This window comes from Giraffa tippelskirchi, chromosome 11, assembly GCF_054371585.1.
Source record: "Giraffa tippelskirchi isolate mGirTip1 chromosome 11, T2T-mGirTip1v1.2.pri, whole genome shotgun sequence".
Classification (NCBI taxonomy): Eukaryota; Metazoa; Chordata; class Mammalia; order Artiodactyla; family Giraffidae; genus Giraffa; species Giraffa tippelskirchi.
In genome coordinates, this window is record NC_137285.1 from 55,252,088 (window position 1) to 55,270,197 (window position 18,110).

At 39.1% G+C, this 18,110-nt stretch overlaps 1 protein-coding gene across 5 annotated transcripts in view; it reads left to right on the forward strand.

Annotated features, from left to right (window-relative positions):
- Positions 1–16,339, forward strand: part of SMAD1 (SMAD family member 1) — an 80,240-nt gene extending 63,901 nt beyond the window's left edge. For 3 of the 5 annotated variants that reach the window (XM_081544220.1, XM_081544221.1, XM_081544222.1), the window contains 4 exons: positions 1,449–1,565; positions 4,643–4,864; positions 10,510–10,766; positions 14,965–16,339. In XM_081544220.1, the coding sequence (XP_081400346.1) occupies positions 1,449–1,565; positions 4,643–4,864; positions 10,510–10,766; positions 14,965–15,108 (740 nt within the window). In that variant the 3' untranslated portion in view covers positions 15,109–16,339. The remainder of the gene's footprint in view (positions 1–1,448; positions 1,566–4,642; positions 4,865–10,509; positions 10,767–14,964) is intronic. The other 2 variants (XM_081544223.1, XM_081544224.1) reach the window with 1 other exon arrangement.
- The last annotated feature ends 1,771 nt before the right edge of the window (positions 16,340–18,110 follow it).

The window sequence follows — 18,110 nt, forward strand, 5'->3', positions numbered from 1 at the left end:
TTGATGAAGTTTTCACCAGTCTGCTTGCAGAAATTTATTGGATTTGGTCTCAGAGGAGGCTCTTTGTCTTCGTTTTTGGCTGGAAATAAAACAGAGGCAGTGTTACAGCTGCAGGGAAGAAGCTGAATTTTAAAAAGCTGTAGAAAGGGTAGGAAAGGCATCTGGATCAGGTCCCCGCGGTCCTGTCTGTGTGCTCTGGGGCCTAGCTCATAGCAGCTGTGGGGTGAGGGGGTGGGGGTGGGGGAGATGGTGGACGTGGCCAGGGTGTGATTCAGCTGGAGAGTCAGTCTGGGAAATCACTGAGAACCCCTGCAAGAGCCGTGTTAGCTTTTTGTATTTGACGATTGCCCTGAGTGGTGTCAAGTACTCATCCAGGCTACTGGTTAAGGTGAACCTTTGTTTCCTGCTCTGTCATATGTGCTAGATGGTACCATGGGCTCACCATGGATGGGCCTTGAGGAACTCGTTTCTCCATCACAAAGGATTATTTGTGGGAAAGCCATACCCTTTATTTTACTTAAGAAAGTAAAAGACTGGGACTTCCCTGGTGGTCCAGTGGTTAAGGCTTTGCCTTCCAGTGCAGGGGCTGTAGGTTTGATACCTGGTCCGGGAGCTGAAATCCCACATGGCTCCTGGCCAAAAAAACCAAAACATGAAACAGAAGCAACATTGTAACAAATTCAGTAAAGACTTACAAATTGGTCCACATCAAAAAAAAATTAAAGTGAAAAATGTGAAAGCACAAGACTTGTGTTAGTGTTATTTCAAAAATCACATTGTTTGCGTCTTATTTGCCAGTTGATTGTGAACTTTCCAGAAGAAATGTATACAAAAATTCTGAAATGGAAAATAGTTGTGACAAACTGATTTATTTCCTCTTACTCTGTTGCTAGAGACAAGTGATTATTTGAGTGGATAGGAAGTTAGGTGGTCCTAGCAGTCTTCTTGAAGTCATGGGAAATTCACAGTTTGAGTCAGTAAGTTGGCTGTCGTGAAACTCAGTTGGTAAATTCCTAAGAGCCCATAGATTTAATGCATGAGACCTTGAAGCTCCTTTTCTGAAGTCCTGTGTAGCTTTCAAAAGTTTTCCATCCACCGGGGAAATGACAAAATGCAGAGGTCCTTTGAAATTGGGTTGTGTACAAGCATGTTTAAATGCTGTTCTGATTGTTTTACAAAGGAGTGATCCTAGGCAGACAGCTTCTAGAACTGGTCAACAATGCTTTCCTCCCACTGAATTTTCACTACAGTCATATAAGAATATGAGATGGTAGCCATTTTCAAAAAGCATACACCAAGCCCAATGTCTGTATCATCCAGATGGGGAGGGTGAAGTGACCACTTAATCTCTTAAGAATTTCAGCATGGAAGAGAATATATGTTTTAAACTTGTGTGTTTACTAAGGATAAACAAGTCTTTTTTGTTTTTTTTTTTTCAAATTTTGTAGCAGATACACCCCCACCTGCTTACCTGCCTCCTGAAGACCCCATGACCCAGGATGGCTCTCAACCCATGGACACAAATATGATGGCGCCTTCTCTGCCCTCAGAAATCAACAGAGGAGGTAAAATGAACTGCTGCTTATTCTCTTTTTAGAATCTGAAGTTCTCTGTCCAAACGTTGCTTTCTCTCACAAATTTTTATTAGTCTTGAAAAAGATAGCTATATGAAAAAGAGCACTTACAATAAAAGAATTTCAGTAGAAAGAATTCCTTGGATTCCAAATAAACCTTTTATATGAAGAACAGACACACCGATTTAGCTAATGAAAGTTTAAATATAATTGTGCAGCCATCTGTTTAGAGCCTTAGTACTTAATACTTCCAAATTGGTGATGAAAGAATATTTTTAAATGAAAGACAAAGGGATGTTGAGGGGGAAAAAATGAGTATAAAATTGAAGTAGAGTTTTCACTGGTGATTTCCAAAATGAAAAGTTCATATAACAAGGCTTTCCAGAAGCTTCTTTTGTTGTCAGGATAAATATGCATAAGCCCCATCTTCTTTCTGGCCCTCATCTAGAATAGTGGCAGCTGAACCAAACTAATAGCATTTGTTCCATGTGTGCCTGCTTCAATTAATGCAAATTGAAGGACTTCTCAGGTAGCTCAGTGGTAAAGAATCTGCCTACAATGAAGGAAACACAGGTTTAGTACCTGGCTTGGGAAGATCCCCTGGAGTAGGAAACGGCAACCCACTCCAGTACTCTTGACCCACTCCAGTACTCTTGCCTGGAGAATTCCAAAGAACGGAGGAGCCTGGCGGGCTACAGCCCATGGGTCACAAAGAGTCTGACTTCGTGACTAAACAACAAGAATGCAAATTGAAGTTAAAATACAAGTTCATTATTAGGTATGTCTTATTTCATTCTTAGCACCTTTTTAAGTAAAGGACTGGAAATAACCTCAGACTTTGTCAGAGTCGCTGATATTTTTTAAGTTTTTCAAAGTTGATGATGAACTCAAGAGAATTTTCCTTCAATGTGCAGTGCAATAAATTGGAAGTTACACCTCTTTAAGGTATAAACATTTCTTATACCTTTTATTGGCTATGTGTTTTATTTTTTTACTGACTCTGGATTTCGATAATCTGTGGAACATCCTCTCAAACATCTAATTATGAGCTGACAAAGATTCTGGTTGGGGAAAATAACTATCTCACACATCTTTGGAATGTGTATTTGGGGAACAGAAAAGAATGGGCACAGCCTGAAACAGTTACAAGCGTGTGGACCGGCGGCCATGGCTGTTAAGCCCAAAATGTCTGATTTCAGAAAACAGACCTTTAATTGGCTTTCAAATTTTTCCTTTAAATGGCTTAAAATTGCTTCCCCATTAGAAAGGAAGTTTACAGCCTGTTGCCTATTTTTTATAAATAAAGCTTTATTGGGACGTAGCCATGTTTATTCATTACGTATTATCTGTGGCTGTTTTTGCACAGCTAGGGCACAGTTGCAGAGAAGGCAATGGCAGTCCACTCCAGTAGTCTTGCCTGGAGAATCCCATGGACGGAGGAGCCTGGTGGGCTGCCGCCTGTGGGGTCGCACAGAGTCGGACACGACTGAGCAACTTCACTTTCACTTTTCACTTTCATACATTGGAGAAGGACATGGCAACCCACTCCAGTGTTCTTGCCTGGAGAATCCCAGGGACAGGGGAGCCTGGAGGGCTGCTGTTTATGGGGCCACACAGAATCGGACACGACTGAAGCGACTTAGCAGCAGCAGCAGGGCACAGTTGAATAGCAGCCATAGAGACCATGTGGCCTCCAAGACCTTACTGGCCATTTACAGAAAAAAATTGTCAGTTTCCAAGCTAGATGAATAGTACTTTGAATGATCCTGGTAGCTGATTAAAGCCTTCTCTTAATGATGTTGCAGCCTTCTTTAAGATTTGGCACCTGTAAATCTGAAAGAACATTGCTGATTGAAATAACAGCTGATTGACATGGGATGACACTTAGCAATCATGGAAGATGGTGTTTGGTTTCAACTCACCTGCTTAAGTGTATAAAGCAGCTAATGTATGGATGGATTTTTTTAATGATTATTTTTCTTAATTTCTTTTCCTTATTCTAAAGTAAAGAGCGTTTTAATATTCACGAAGGTTGATGTTCAGAACACAGAGGTCGTTCTCCTTTAACAGAGTTCATGCTTCCAACATGGATTTTCTTTTTTTTTTTTTTTTAAATGATTGTATACTTCAGGCTTCATAAAAACTTCAGATCATTGCATATTGGCACAGTGGAAATATATGGTTTGTATTCCTGAAATCTCTAAAGCAGTGATATAAGAGGTTTTACTGCAGAAGGAACTTATCTTTAGAACCTTTTAGTTGCAAATGTTTAGAAGCATGTTCTGTTTGGAGATTTGTTAGTCTTAAGAGATTTGACTTAACAAGCTGCATCCTGTCAGTAAAGTTGGGTAATTTCCATTGTTGGCCCATTCTGGGAATGGAGAGACAAAACACACCTGCTCTGCATGACTTAAAGCAAATATAAGGAAGTTAGCATGAAATCTGGGTGAGAGAGATATGATTCATCCAGGAAGAATGGCCAGCTGGCAAGATTTCTTCCTGACTTTGAGGACTGGAGCAAGGCTGTAACTGTGAGAGTTATTGGCAACGTGAAGTAAAGTAACTTCTTATCAATAATTAGAAACTGATTTTCATTGCTTTGAAAAAGCATCAGCATACTGAGGCATTGTCCAGAGTCATTCCTTTTTTGTGCCAGCACCTTTGGCATATTTCCTGTCCTCTATTGTTCTCTCCCCACTTGTTTTTTTCACTTGCCATTTGTTGCCTTTCTTTAGATGGTGAGCCAGGGTCAGTGGTGGGGTCATTTCCATTTTGGCAAATTATAGAGCCAGCAGTGTACTAGGAGTGTCTAGCACATACTGCTGTGTGCCTAGCTGTCATCTTATTGATCCGATGGCCATCAGAGAAAATCATCTTCCAATGGAAGGTGAATGCCCCACTTAGTCAGGAGTACCTGCTTCCGAGATCAGAGATAAACTCTGTACATGATAATAATGGTGGCTGTGTCACGTCTTCATTCCAGAGCCTGAGCCATCTTTACACCACAGTTTCAGTTTTCGAACGCCTGGGGCTCCCCGTGGTTGACTGGAAGCTTTCCTTTCTTGCAGATGTTCAGGCAGTTGCTTATGAGGAACCGAAACACTGGTGCTCCATTGTCTACTACGAGCTCAATAATCGTGTGGGCGAAGCGTTCCATGCCTCCTCCACGAGCGTGTTGGTGGATGGCTTCACCGATCCTTCCAACAACAAGAACCGCTTCTGCCTCGGGCTGCTCTCCAACGTTAACCGGAATTCCACCATCGAAAACACCAGGCGGCACATCGGGAAAGGTGAGCCTTCACCGGAGCTTCTCTTGAATGTCTGTGTGTTGTGTTCTCCTTCCCCCAGAACTGAGCGACAGTCATTCCTGGAGCCAACGCCAGATACCTGCTCCAGTCTGTAAATATTTTTTCAATTTGTGTCATCAGGAAGTTCTTCATTTCCCAATCAGTGATTTTTGTGGTCTACTGACTCATAATTGTTATTTAATTAGTTGAAATTGTGATGTGCTATTTGGGGATACTATTCTATCATATGTTTCGCTGCAGAACAAAATAGCTGTTAAAAATTCTTTACAACCTAAAACTAAAGCAAATGCAAACAAGTAAACTCTAATGTATTTTAAGTGGAATACATTAACTTACTGGAAAAAAAAATTCAAAATAACTTATGAATATAGTAGTAATGCAGGAGACTTGGGTTCAGTCCCAGGGTTGGGAAGATCCCCTGGAGTAGGAAATGGCAACCCAGTCCAGTATTCTTGCCTGGGAAATCCCATGGACAAAAGAGCCTGGTGAGTTGCAGTCCATGGGGTCGCAAAGAGTCGGACACAACTGAGCGACTAACATAGTATTTGCATATCCTTGGCCTGGGCCAGGTAAGGTAGAGTGCCAACAAACATATCCTGAACTCTTTAGTGGCAGAATGAAGGAAACAGTTATGAAACTTTAAGATGTATTCATATTATAAAATTAAGCAAATAACTAAATGTGTGGATGTTGTGGGGAACCTGGGTTTTCACTGTAGTATAAGAGACATACAGGTGTGGAGGAGGGTAAAAAATAAACCCTGTGGAAGTTCTAGTGTGAAGTTATGATTTTAGTAATGTGTATATGTGTGTGTGCATGCATGTTTGTGGTCTCCTGTATATGTGTGTCTATGAAGGCCTATGTATTGGGTTGGCCAAAAAGTTCAGATCTTTTTCCACGTTACAGAAAAAGCTGAACAAACTTTTGGACCAATCCAATAGATGTGTTTCTGCGTGCATATAGTTTCTGATTCATCTGCTGGGTTCGATCTGTATGCATATAGTTTTTGATTCATATGCTGAAAGGGTCAAGAGGCAAAGATACCCAACAGTAAGCACATACAGTGATCAGATCATCACTTCTTGACACCCTGCTGCTAGAGAGGAGCCCAGACTTTGGAGAAAGGGCTGACTTCAAGGCTGGAACAGGTGGGCACAAGATGAGTGTAGAATGTTTTGTTATGTCCGAAAGTCAAGAAATATGAACGCATGATGGAGGCATGTGACAGGAGCCAACTTGAAGTGATTTTCCCCTGCCAACTTGGACAGTTGAAACACTGAAATAATTAAATACAGTGATGAGTTTTAAACCACTGGAGAACAATAGTAATTCATAAGTCCATACCAATAATAGATAAGTAAATGAATGGTGAAGGCTGATGGCTAGATATAGTGTGAGTTGGTGGAAAGTCTCCATTTTGCAGCCCATCAGGCAAGAATCGTCAATGGATGCTAAGTATAGAGAGAATTTTTTTATGAGAATCAGGGTATTTGTATGATTTTTAAGTGTCTCCTCACAGACTGCCTATTACTTACAAGGGAGAGTAAAACTCAGTTGTTGTATCCTGGAGAAATTGGAGAACAACTTGACTAGGCGGTCAAAATTATCATCACCAGTGAGAGGCAGGTGGCTATCATATGTCTGCAGCTTTGGTACCCTGATGAGGAAGTAACATAACCTACAGAGAATTCCAGTTGAGAATGCAAATCTGAATCTAATCACAGGGTACCTTCAGACAAACCACAGATGAGGAACATTCCATTAAAAAGGGTGAGGAGGGACTGTATTCTTCCAAAATATCAATGTCAAAAGACAAAGATGTGAGACTATTCCAGATTAAAAAGAGGCTGATGAGATACCACAGCTCTGTAGTAATCTGACCCTGGTCATGACCGTGTACCATACAGGGAAAAAAAGACTACAGAGATTATTATTGGGGTTAGCAGACAAAGTTAGAATATGTGGTAGGAAGGATAGACGTAGTTTATCAATGTTAAGTGCATTGGCATTGCTAACTGTACTGTGGCTTGTAAGAGAAGACTTCTCTTCTTAGGAAATACACACTTAAGTATTTAGGGGTAAAGGGCCATCATGAAATGGTCCAGGAAGAAATTATGTATGTCTTTTATATTTATAGATCAACGGAGAGAGACATCTATCCATCTGAGAGTCCTGTGTCAGGATATATACACATGTGTGTGTATGTGAGGGTGTGTGTGGAAGAATAGATGGAGGGAGGTACCCATGATGAACATATGGAGTGTATTGTCACAACAGATGGATCTGGATAATGGTTTTATGGGTGTTCTTTGTTCTGTTTTTCTTTGTTGTTTGTTCTGTTTCTCTAAGCTTGAAATTATTTCCAGAGTAAAAACTTTTTAAATGACCTCTTGTGAAATTTAAACCAAATTAAAAGGTTATTTAATAGATCCTTAAAAGACATTGGAGATGCAGTTGAGCATTTAATCCTGGAAACAAAAATAACTCCTCTTAAAGCAGGAATTGATAGATAGTTCCTTAGTATGGTTAAGGCAAAAAAAAAAAATCTAAACTACACATTTAATGATGGAATGCAGAACTTAGGTTCATAGCATATAGATATCTTCCTGTGGTCTGTAAACCCCTGAAACTATATATAAACACAGTTTTGCATACATTTGGGACAGAGGAACATATTTTTCATTACGTTCTAAAGTTGACCATTACTGCAAAGTAGTAAAAAGCCATTGTACTCTGGAACATTCCTAATAGCAATTAGGAAGAAAACATTCTGGGAATGCTGCTAAAATCATTCCAGATGCCTTGACTAGAAGCACGCAAATGAAGATTTATAAATAATGGAAATAAGCCAAAATTATCATTATTTGTAGATGATATAATTAATTGATAATATTCTTGGGATCGGCTCTTGACGTGAAATTAGAAGGCCAAAAACTCTTGATGTATTTTGCCGAATTACTCTCCAGGAAGTTTTTATTAATTTTCAGTCATACCAGAAACTTATGAGTGTCCTTCCATTTTTACTCATTCAAAATTACTTACGGTGATTGTGTCTAGTAAAATGATAGGATCGTTTATCTAGAAACTGCTAACGAATCTATTTTTAGAAATTGTATATCAGTTTTCTTTAATCTGGCAAAAACCAGTTAGAAAAATATAATGGAGAGAAAATCACATTCTTAGCAGCAACAGAATGCATAAATAACCTGAACCAGCGATATATGAGGATTATATAAAGAAAACCAAATTTAACTGAGAGAGAAAGAAAGTTTGAATAAATAAATGGCAGTTGATGTTCCTTAAAGACAAGACTTAATATTGTGAGAGCATTATAAGGATATTCATTCTTCCTAATTTAATTCATAGTTTAAAACAATCCATGTCAGAATCACAGTGTGATGTTTTTTGAAAGTTGAAAGATGTATATTCTGCATATTATCTGGAAGTATGTATTAAAGGGGCTTCCCTGGTGACTCAGACGGTAAAGAATCTGCCTGCAATTTGAGAGACTTGGGTTGGATCCCTGGGTATAAATTAGTGAAAATAGCTAAATTTTTTAATGGAGGAGTAAAGAAAAAAATCTTGAGGTGAGGGTTAATAAAAGATTATGAAGCTACAGTTAAATCAGTATGTAGACAAAGCAATAGAATAAAATAAACTAAGGCTGTACTATATATAAAAGTTTAATGTGTGTTGGGTAAAACATAACAAATTGGTAGACTGTTTCAATGGTCCTGTAATAACAAAATTAGCTTTGCAGGGAGGCTAAGAGTACAAACCCTGACCTCAGTTGACATATGCAGGTGGATTAATGAGTTGAATTATTTTAAGGCAAGCTATTGAAAAGTTCGAAGAAAATATACTGATCAGAGAGGCAGAGATTTTCTAAGCATAAAAAGCAACAGAAAAGTTAACAAGAGATTTGTCTACTTAGAGATTTCAAACTTCTGTGGATTAAAGAAAAACAATAGCATGAACAAAATTAAAAGACAAAGGACTAGCAGGGAAACAAATAGGAAATAAATTATTTATATCTTTCCTATATGTGCAGCTCATAAAAAATATTAAAATACTGGAACTCCGGTGGGATAAATAGGTAAGAAATATGAACAGTAAATCCACAAGAGAAACACAGATGGTGAGTAAGCAGAGGAGCACATATCCAGACTCACGTGCAAATTAAAACAATATTGTTTTCCAGCTATAAATTAGGGGAATTTTGTTGTGTTTTAAACTCAGACTCAATACTGGCATGGGTGAAATGAGAAAGGCACACATCTACTGCTGGAGACATGTAAATTGATATGAGCACTCTGGCAAAGTGAATCAAAAGCCTTCGATCCAATGACTTAACTTCCAGGAGTCTCTCTTAAGGATATTATCAAGGATTATGTGGCGACATTGATCATGGCATTGTTATCATAGCAGAAAATTAGCATTGACAGAATGGTCCAGTAATGGGAGAATCCTTTAAATAAATTGTTGTGTTCATTCAGTCATGGAAATGTGTTAAATGTTCGCAAAGGAAGTTTAGTGATAGCCAAGACCCAAAACGATGTGTATTCATAGTTACTACCTCTGGGCCACTAAAGGAGTGATCATGTTTTCTGCTTCTATATATTTTGCTTTGCTTTCTAAATTTTCTAAAATGAAAATTCCTCATTTTTATAATCAGGAAAAAAGCAAAAAAACAAACACACACACCCTCAAACTGTTTTCTCTACATCAGACAGAAAAATGGGCTTCTGCTCCAGCAGCGATTTAATTGTTACAGGAATCTTAGCCATTGTGTATACTTATAAACACAGCACACAGTATTTTGGATAAGACAATAGTTTTAGCACTGACTAAGCCTTGCCAGAGTTACCTGCAAGGTCCATTGTTGAAAGCCACATGGGATGTGACTCTGTTTGCTGGGTGGCCTGTAATGATATGGGGCTTTGTCAGAGTGGTTTTTTTTCCCCTTTCATTTTTTTTTTTTTTAAGGATTGGATAAGATCAATTTCCTACACTCCTGGCACTCAAGATCTCACTGGAAGAAGTTTGGAGCAGATAATAATTCAGCGAGATCATATTCTACACTGAATGATTTTTTCTGGGCTTTTTTCCCTGGACCTTTCCTTCTTTCAGCTCTCAGCAATACTTCCTCCACCTGTGGTTTTCTGGTTCCTTTACTCCTCTTGATCCTCCCTTTCCTTACCCTAAAATTTTTTGAACAGCTTAGCTGCAGAATAAATACAAGAGAGCTTATATGATGAATATGTGTAGAATCCTATAATCAAGTCCAGCTTTATTATGCTATATTTTTTAAGCGAGACTGTGCTCTCAAACCGTGGCCAAATAGGACATTAAATGCTTTTCAAAATGAAATTGCTACCCTCTGTTAACTGATTTTTAAGTTAACACACTTTGCTGTGTTATTAAATATTTTCTAGAAACTGTCTAGACATGCATGTTGACATATGGACTTTGTATTAACTAATATCGTTAACTAAGATTTTATCAATTGTGCAAGACTTGGAGAATGTTTATCTAATAACCGTGTAAATTTACATTCTGAAGCTACAGCGATGCTTGTCAGCTGTGAAAAGCAATAATAACCACACTCTATGCTTGTCTTCCCGCAGGAGTTCATCTTTATTATGTTGGAGGTGAGGTATATGCCGAATGCCTCAGTGACAGTAGTATTTTTGTGCAAAGTCGGAACTGCAACTACCATCACGGATTTCATCCCACTACTGTTTGCAAGATCCCGAGTGGGTGTAGTTTGAAAATTTTTAATAACCAAGAGTTTGCTCAGTTACTGGCACAGTCTGTGAACCACGGCTTCGAGACAGTCTACGAGCTCACAAAGATGTGTACTATTCGCATGAGCTTTGTGAAGGTAAGTGGTTCTGATTCCTCTGGTCAGGGTTTAATGCACTTCTGCATTATATGTAAATCTGTATCCTCTTGATATGTGTCTGTAGACACCAACCTATTATCTAGCCATTTTAACCTTTAATAAGATGTCAACTATTGGGAAAATATCATTGGAATGTCGAAGTGTTTGTGTTAAATGTTAATAATAGGCTTTTTAAAACTTTTCCTCATTTGAGTAGCGCTATTTTATCTATTGTAATATTATTAGACTATGTTATATATATATAACATACATACTCTAAATGCATGGTTGTCTTATGAGATCAATCCTATAAACACCCCCCTCTTTTTCTTAATTCTATATTTGTTAGTATTTTTATGATGATGAACACTTGGTGCTTTTGTTTCAACAATAAGCAAGTGATTTTTTTTGTAGAGTCAAAGTTTTTTTTGAAAGTAAAAGTTCATCACACAGGGATTTATTTTTAATTGGTTCAGGATTTTTTTTAATGGTTCCAGGAAAGCTTGTAATTTTGTTATAATTCAAGAGTTTAATAAGGCCCTTGCCTCCGCACTAAGATTATGCTGTTAGGTTTGAGGAGGGTGAAGGTTATAGACATTGTTCACCAGAATCGACTTCTTTGCTGCCTCTTCTTCTGCCTCTGAGAAGTAAAAATTCTAAGATGCCATCAAAGTGTAAAAAAAGTTCAAATATCTGATTAAATTTATAAGTCAGTAGGTGGCTCAGTGGTAAAGAATCCACCTGCAACGCAGGAGACACAGGTTCGATCCCTGGGTCAGGAAGATCCCCTGGAGGAGGAAGCGGCAACCCACCCCAGTGTTCTTGCTTGGAAAATCCCACGGACCGAGGAGCCTGGCGGGCTTCAGTCCGTGGAGTCACAAGAGAGTCAGACACGACTTGGCGACTAAACCACCACCACCACCGCCAACTTATTGTGGCTGACTTGTCTCTGAATTCTCAAACATAGATTTTCCTTCTCTGTTACCCTCAGTAGCAAAACTAATTACATATTTGGGCGAGGCAATCACCTTTCATGTCCTCTCCTCAGAAGCTCACTGAACTTGTTGTTAGACCTGTTCTGTGATGAATTTATTACAGAGGATAATTTTGGAACCTTACTTTGTTAATCATCCTTTACATCAGAGATAACTTTTCCCTGAAAATCATTTTTTCCCTACTTCTCTGAGTCATGTTAGGAGAGTTTCACTGTGTCCTCTTAGTGTTTGTTTTCTTGAAACATAATTCAGCAGTTTCTTACAGCCGAGTCTGGTACCTTTCAAGTACTGAAGGAGGTTTTCTACCTTTTAGAGAGGTTTTCCCATATGCTGTATACCTGTGAGACTACAAAGAGCTTTCTCATCCATTATTAATGTGCACGGTTTAATTTTTTTTTTAACTTTATTCTTTTTTTTTTTAAGATTTTTTTTTTGATTGAACCATTTTTAACATCTTTATTGAATTTGTTACAGTATTGCTTCTGTTTTATCATTTGGTTTTTTGGGTCACGAGGCATGTGGGATCTGAGCTCCCTGACCAGGGATCGAACCCATAGCTCCTGCACGGGAAGGCGAAGTCTTAACTACTGCACCACCAGTTACAGTTCTTCAGTCACTAAGTTATGTCCGACTCTTTTCAACCCCTTGGACTGCACCTCGCCAGGCTTCCTTGTCCTCTGTCTCCTGGAGTTTGCTCAAACCCGTGTCCATTAAGTCGGTGATGCCGTCCACCCATCTCATCCTCTGTCATCCCCTTCTTCTCCTGCCTTCAATCTTTCCCAGCATCAGGGATCACCAGGGAAGTCCCTCATTTTTGACTTAGCATTTTGACTAAAATGAATTTTAAAATTAGGATGGTGACTTGCCAGCATTTTTTGTGTTTATTGTTTTTATTGAAAGGGAGGAAATATAATAAATAAAACATGAAGATCCATGTTCTAATTCTGTTGTGTGATTAAGGCCCAGAGATTCCTTCCTGATCCCCCTGTTCATTATCTTTAAAATGGGTGGCTGTAGTTAGGGAACTGGGGTCCCTTGATGAGTCCATTATTATTATCAAAGGACCACTCTAGGAGAATTTACGACTGTAATGCTCCAATTGACTTTCTTCTCAAATTTATTTCTTATTGATTACCCAGTCAATTTTAATGATTTTACTTTTACAGATTTTTAATTATTTACTTTTACACAAGTGAAAACCACCTTTACACTAATAAAAAGTGTTTATAATCAAAGACATGCATTAAAAATAGATTAGCATTTCATTCATTCAGGAAACATTTTTTAGCACCGTTCCAAAATAGCAATACAAAGATGATAAAACACCTAAAGTCTCTAGCTTCAAGATGCTGATGGCTCATTCTGTGTTTAATTATAATATAAATTGATAAGGACTGGAATGAAGGGTTATACAAGCTATAAAGGACAAGGCTGAGAAGCTAGATTTGGAGAGTTAAACATTTTAACCTCTTGCTGACATGATAACGGGCAGCTACTTACTATATTAACAACAAAAAATGTGATCACTGTACAGCCTTGTTCTTTATTAGCATAAGCACTACATACTTTTCCCTCAGCATCTTAGAGAAAGGATATAAAACATTTTAATAATATTAATAGCCGATTTTGTACTATTTTGTGAAGATGATCAATTTTGGACTTTAAACATGTATTTTATAAATTATTTGCACAGTAAATTCCCCATATGTGAAAATTCTAAGTCGTTTCAGCTCAGCAAGTATCTCTAAAGCTTCTGCTTTGTGCCAATCACTGTGCTAGGTGTTTGAGATAAAAAATAAGTGAGATCTGGTCTCTACCTTCAAAGAAGGAAGGAAAGTCGCTCAGTCGTGTCCGACTCTTTGCGACCCCGTGGACTGTAGCCTGCCAGGCTCCTCTGTCCATGGGATTCTCCAGGCAAGAATACTGGAGTGGTTTGCCATTTCCTTCTCCAACCTTCAAAGAACTTACTGTCTAGTGCAGGAAACGTACACTTAAACCTTTTAATTAAAGTTAGCAGTATGTTGATATATGTACAGATGCATGGATGTTTATACCTATGCGGTTCATATATTTCACGTTTCTTCTGGAAGTTCTGATATTCTGGTACATTTCTTAAAATTCCTGAGATAGATAAAGAGAACCCAGCCTTCTCTGACATCTCTCAGGAAACAAGAGTTTATCAGTATCTCATATGCCTTCGTCCACCACACCTGTAAGGATTTGATGTTTGCAATAGCAAAATTATTTTTCTCTTTTTCATAGAGACTTTTCTTCAGTCAGCTTTCATGTCCTAATTCAGTAAATCCTGAAGGTCTCTGGCAAGCTACCCTCTTGGACAAATGATCCAAGTCACTGGCTAGGTGTTACTAATAGATTTTTGGATACTTAAGTGCTTCTGCCAGATGTGCTTAGAGATCACAAGGTCAGGAGCTCTGTGTTAGCAAGGGAACTGTCAGTGGCTGAATAGGGAGAAACAGAATGTCAGTTTGTCCTACATACCTTTTTTTCTTATTTTCTTGATGATAAGAATTTAACAGTACCTGTCATCATAGTATCAGTAACATAATGGACAATGAAAATGAAAGTTACAAAGTGGCTGTTACAGCAGCCTTATAGTGTAGTTTGGGCTTCTGTGGTTCAGACGGTAGAGAATCTGTCTGCAGTGCAGGAGACATGGGTTCAATCCCTGGGTTGGAAAGATTCCCTGGAGAAGGGAATGGCAACCCACTCCAGTATTCTTACCTGGAGAATTCCACGAACAGAAGAGCCTGGCGGGCTGCAGTCCTTGGGATCACAAAGAGTCGGACATGACTGAGCAGTTAACACTTAATAATGTAGTTTAAAATTTTCATTCCCTGAGACTCGTACTCTTTTTTTTTTTTTTTAATTTTTTTGGCCATACTGCATAACACGCGGGATCATAAGTTCCCCAACCAGGGATCCAGCCTGAGCCCCCTGCAGTGGAAATGCAGAGTGTTAACCCTGGACCACCAGAGAAGTCCCCTAAGACCACTGCTTCTTAATTGGAATCCACATATGGTCTTTGGGAGGCTATGAAATTGTCTGCCAAATCATGTGTACACATCTGTGTTGTGAAGAGAATGGTATCTTTAATCGGAGCGTCTGGTTGGGTGAGCTATTTTTACTCCGTAAGTTGAACCACTGAGTCAAGCACGTTAAATGACTTCCACTGTTGTTTCTAGGGCTGGGGAGCAGAATACCACCGCCAGGATGTTACTAGCACCCCCTGCTGGATCGAGATCCATCTGCACGGCCCCCTCCAATGGCTGGATAAAGTTCTTACCCAGATGGGCTCACCTCATAACCCTATTTCATCCGTGTCTTAAACGCCTCAGGCTTCTGCCTCTGGAAAACTATTGAGCCTTGCATGTACTTGAAGGATGGATGAGTCAGACAACCATCTGAACTGACAAAGGAGCCTTGACAATACTTGACCTCTGTGACCAACTGTCGGATTCAGAAATTGAAAAACCGGGGTAACATCCTGTTGATATCAAGAACCTGTTTAGTTTACATTGTAACGTTGGATTGTAAAATCAACTAAAATGCATACTTTTTAGCAGGACTTTGTGTATAGTTAAAGGAGAGACGGCCAAGCCAGGGACAAATCACCTATTGGGAAACCGATCCTAAGAGAGTCTTTTGTGTTTGGCACTTTAAGGTCATCGTTTGGCAGAAGTTAAGCATTAATAGTCTTTCTGACGTGTGTTTTTATCAGGTCTAGAGCCCGTGCGGAGTCTTCTCTTCGTGGGTTTTCATAATATTTTAAAACTATCCGTTTAGTAAAGGTTTTTGTTTGTTTTTTAAGTAAAGGTTAATCTTGGTGATATACATAGTAATCTTTCTAAAATTGTATGCTGACCATAATGCTGTCAGAATAATGTTAGACATACGCTCTTTGCTAAATATATATGTACAGAATATTTGAAAGGTAAGAATTGATTAGACTAGTGGGTTTAGGAGTATTGAAGGGGGCGGGGGGAGAGGGAAGTGACAAATGTAGAAAATACTGTAAAAATGCAGTTTGTTGCTTTAAAAAAACAAACTAATGTCTGAATTTTGCTGTGTTTCAATTTTTTAGAGATTTTATCCTTTTTTTTTTTTTTTTTGCATCTTCTATCTCATCCTCTCCAAAAAAAAAAAAGAGTTATGCAGTTGGTTAATTCATGTAACTGTGAGGGCAAATGAATAATTCCTTCTGTTCTAAAATTGACTGCCTATGTATTTCAGTACCAGTTGAATGGAGTTGCTTGAATTTAATAAGGAGTTTTTACGGAGTTTACAATACAGAAATAGGCTTTAATTTTCAAGTGAATGATTTGCCAAACCTAGTAACTCTGTTAAATATTTGGAGGATTTAAAGAACATCCCTGTTTAAGCCAATTTCAAACTTAAAAAAAATTTTTTTTGTACTATGCTTGGTTTTATTTTTCTTCTGCTAATCTTTTATATTCACTTACGCTCTCATACATTGAGTACTTTTATTCCAAAACTAGTGGGTTTTCTCTACTGGAAATTTTAAATAAACCTATCATTATTGCTTACTTTGATTAAAAATTTGTTGTTTCCTTTTTTCACACGTAAGATTTTAGAATTCATAAAATTCACTACTCTCTTGAGAGATTTTTCTCAAATATTCTTTCCCAAACATAACTAAATGACTAAAAAACTAAATTGCAGAGGCAGGGAGACTTAATCATGAAAAGAGCAGTGCATGTCTGCTCAGTCACTAAATCATATCTGAACTCTTTGTAACCCCCTGGACTATAGAGGAGCCCGCCAGGCTCCTCTGTCCATGGGATTCTCCAGGCGAGAATACTGGAGTGGGTTGCCATTTCCTCCTCCAGGGGATCTTCCCAACCCTGGGATGGAACTCCAGTCTCCCGGGTCTCCTGCGTTGGCAGGCAGAATCTTTACCATTGCACCACCTGGGAAGGCCAAAAAGAGCAGAGTCACTTTAAATCAGAAAAGAAAGGATATAAAGGAACTTTAAATGTGAAGAAGAAAACAGACGTGCTCAACTTGGAATTCCGGATCTAAATGCACAAGATTTTTTTATGTGAGGAATTTCAGCAGCAGCTGTTATTGGTGGATACCTCTCAGTCAACCAGAAGTCCCAATTACTAAATTTCAGATGGGGATGCAAGGGTGACTGTGAAAGGATGTGTGTGACACTGGAGGAGGAAGGAAAACTAAAATTGCACCAGGACAGAATAATTGCCTCTGCCATCTCCTGGGGACTGGGCTGATCCCATTCTCTCTCTCAGCCCCACCCTACTCCCAACACTGAGTTGGCCCATGAAGGACACAAATTTGGGGAGACTCAGATTCTTCCCTGGCCAAACAGATCCCACTGTTTCTCCTGTCCATTTTTGTACCGCTTTCCTGGGGGTATTTATCAACCTCATTTATTCTCCAAACTATGACCAAGCAGAAATTTCCACTGCATCTTGCTGTCTCCAAACACATCATGAGGTAAGCGTAGCGTCAGATGGAAGACCTCCGTCGTAACACACATTCATACGTGCACTGCTGAGTCGTTTCACTGCTGTGAACCTCTGTGCCTTCATCTGTAGAATGGAGATAATGTTGTTGTGTCCTCACCACAAAGGTGAGGAGAGGATCTTTTGGAAGAAAAATACGTGTGAATATACCCTGAAAACATAGCTGCCCTGCAAGTATGTTGTCAGTGTTTGCTTGGATCCTCTCCGTACTCTGTTTTCCCCCTTACCTACTGAGTCATTCCTGGCACAGGTATCTGGATACCCCATGGTGATTGGTATGCATCTGTGCTAAGTCCCTTCAACAAAGGCTGACTCTATGCGAACCTATGGACCATAGCCCACCAGGCTCCTCTGTCCATGGATTCTCCAGACAAGAATATGGGAGTGAGTTGCCATGCCCTCCTTCAGGGTATCTTCCCGACCCAGGGATCGAACCCACATCTCTTACACCTTCTGCACTGGCAGGCAGGCTCTTTACCACTAGCACCACATGGGAAGCCCATGGTGATGAGTGAGCTATAATAAAGAGATTAACACAAACTTCCCTGGTGGTCCAGTGGCTAAGAATCCACCTTGCAATGCAGGGGACGTGGGTTCAATCCTTGAGTGGGGAGTTAAGATCTCCCTTGGTTGGAGAAACTAAGCCTGCAAGCCACAACTAGAGATTCTGTACGCTGCAAGGAAAGATCCTGCATGATGCAACTAAGACCTGACAAAGCCAAGCACATAATTAAAAAATGAAAAATTAACAAAGTTATCAGGATTCAGCAATGAAGTATAACTGGAAACTGTCTAAGAATAAAGAGCTCAGGTCAGGATTTCTC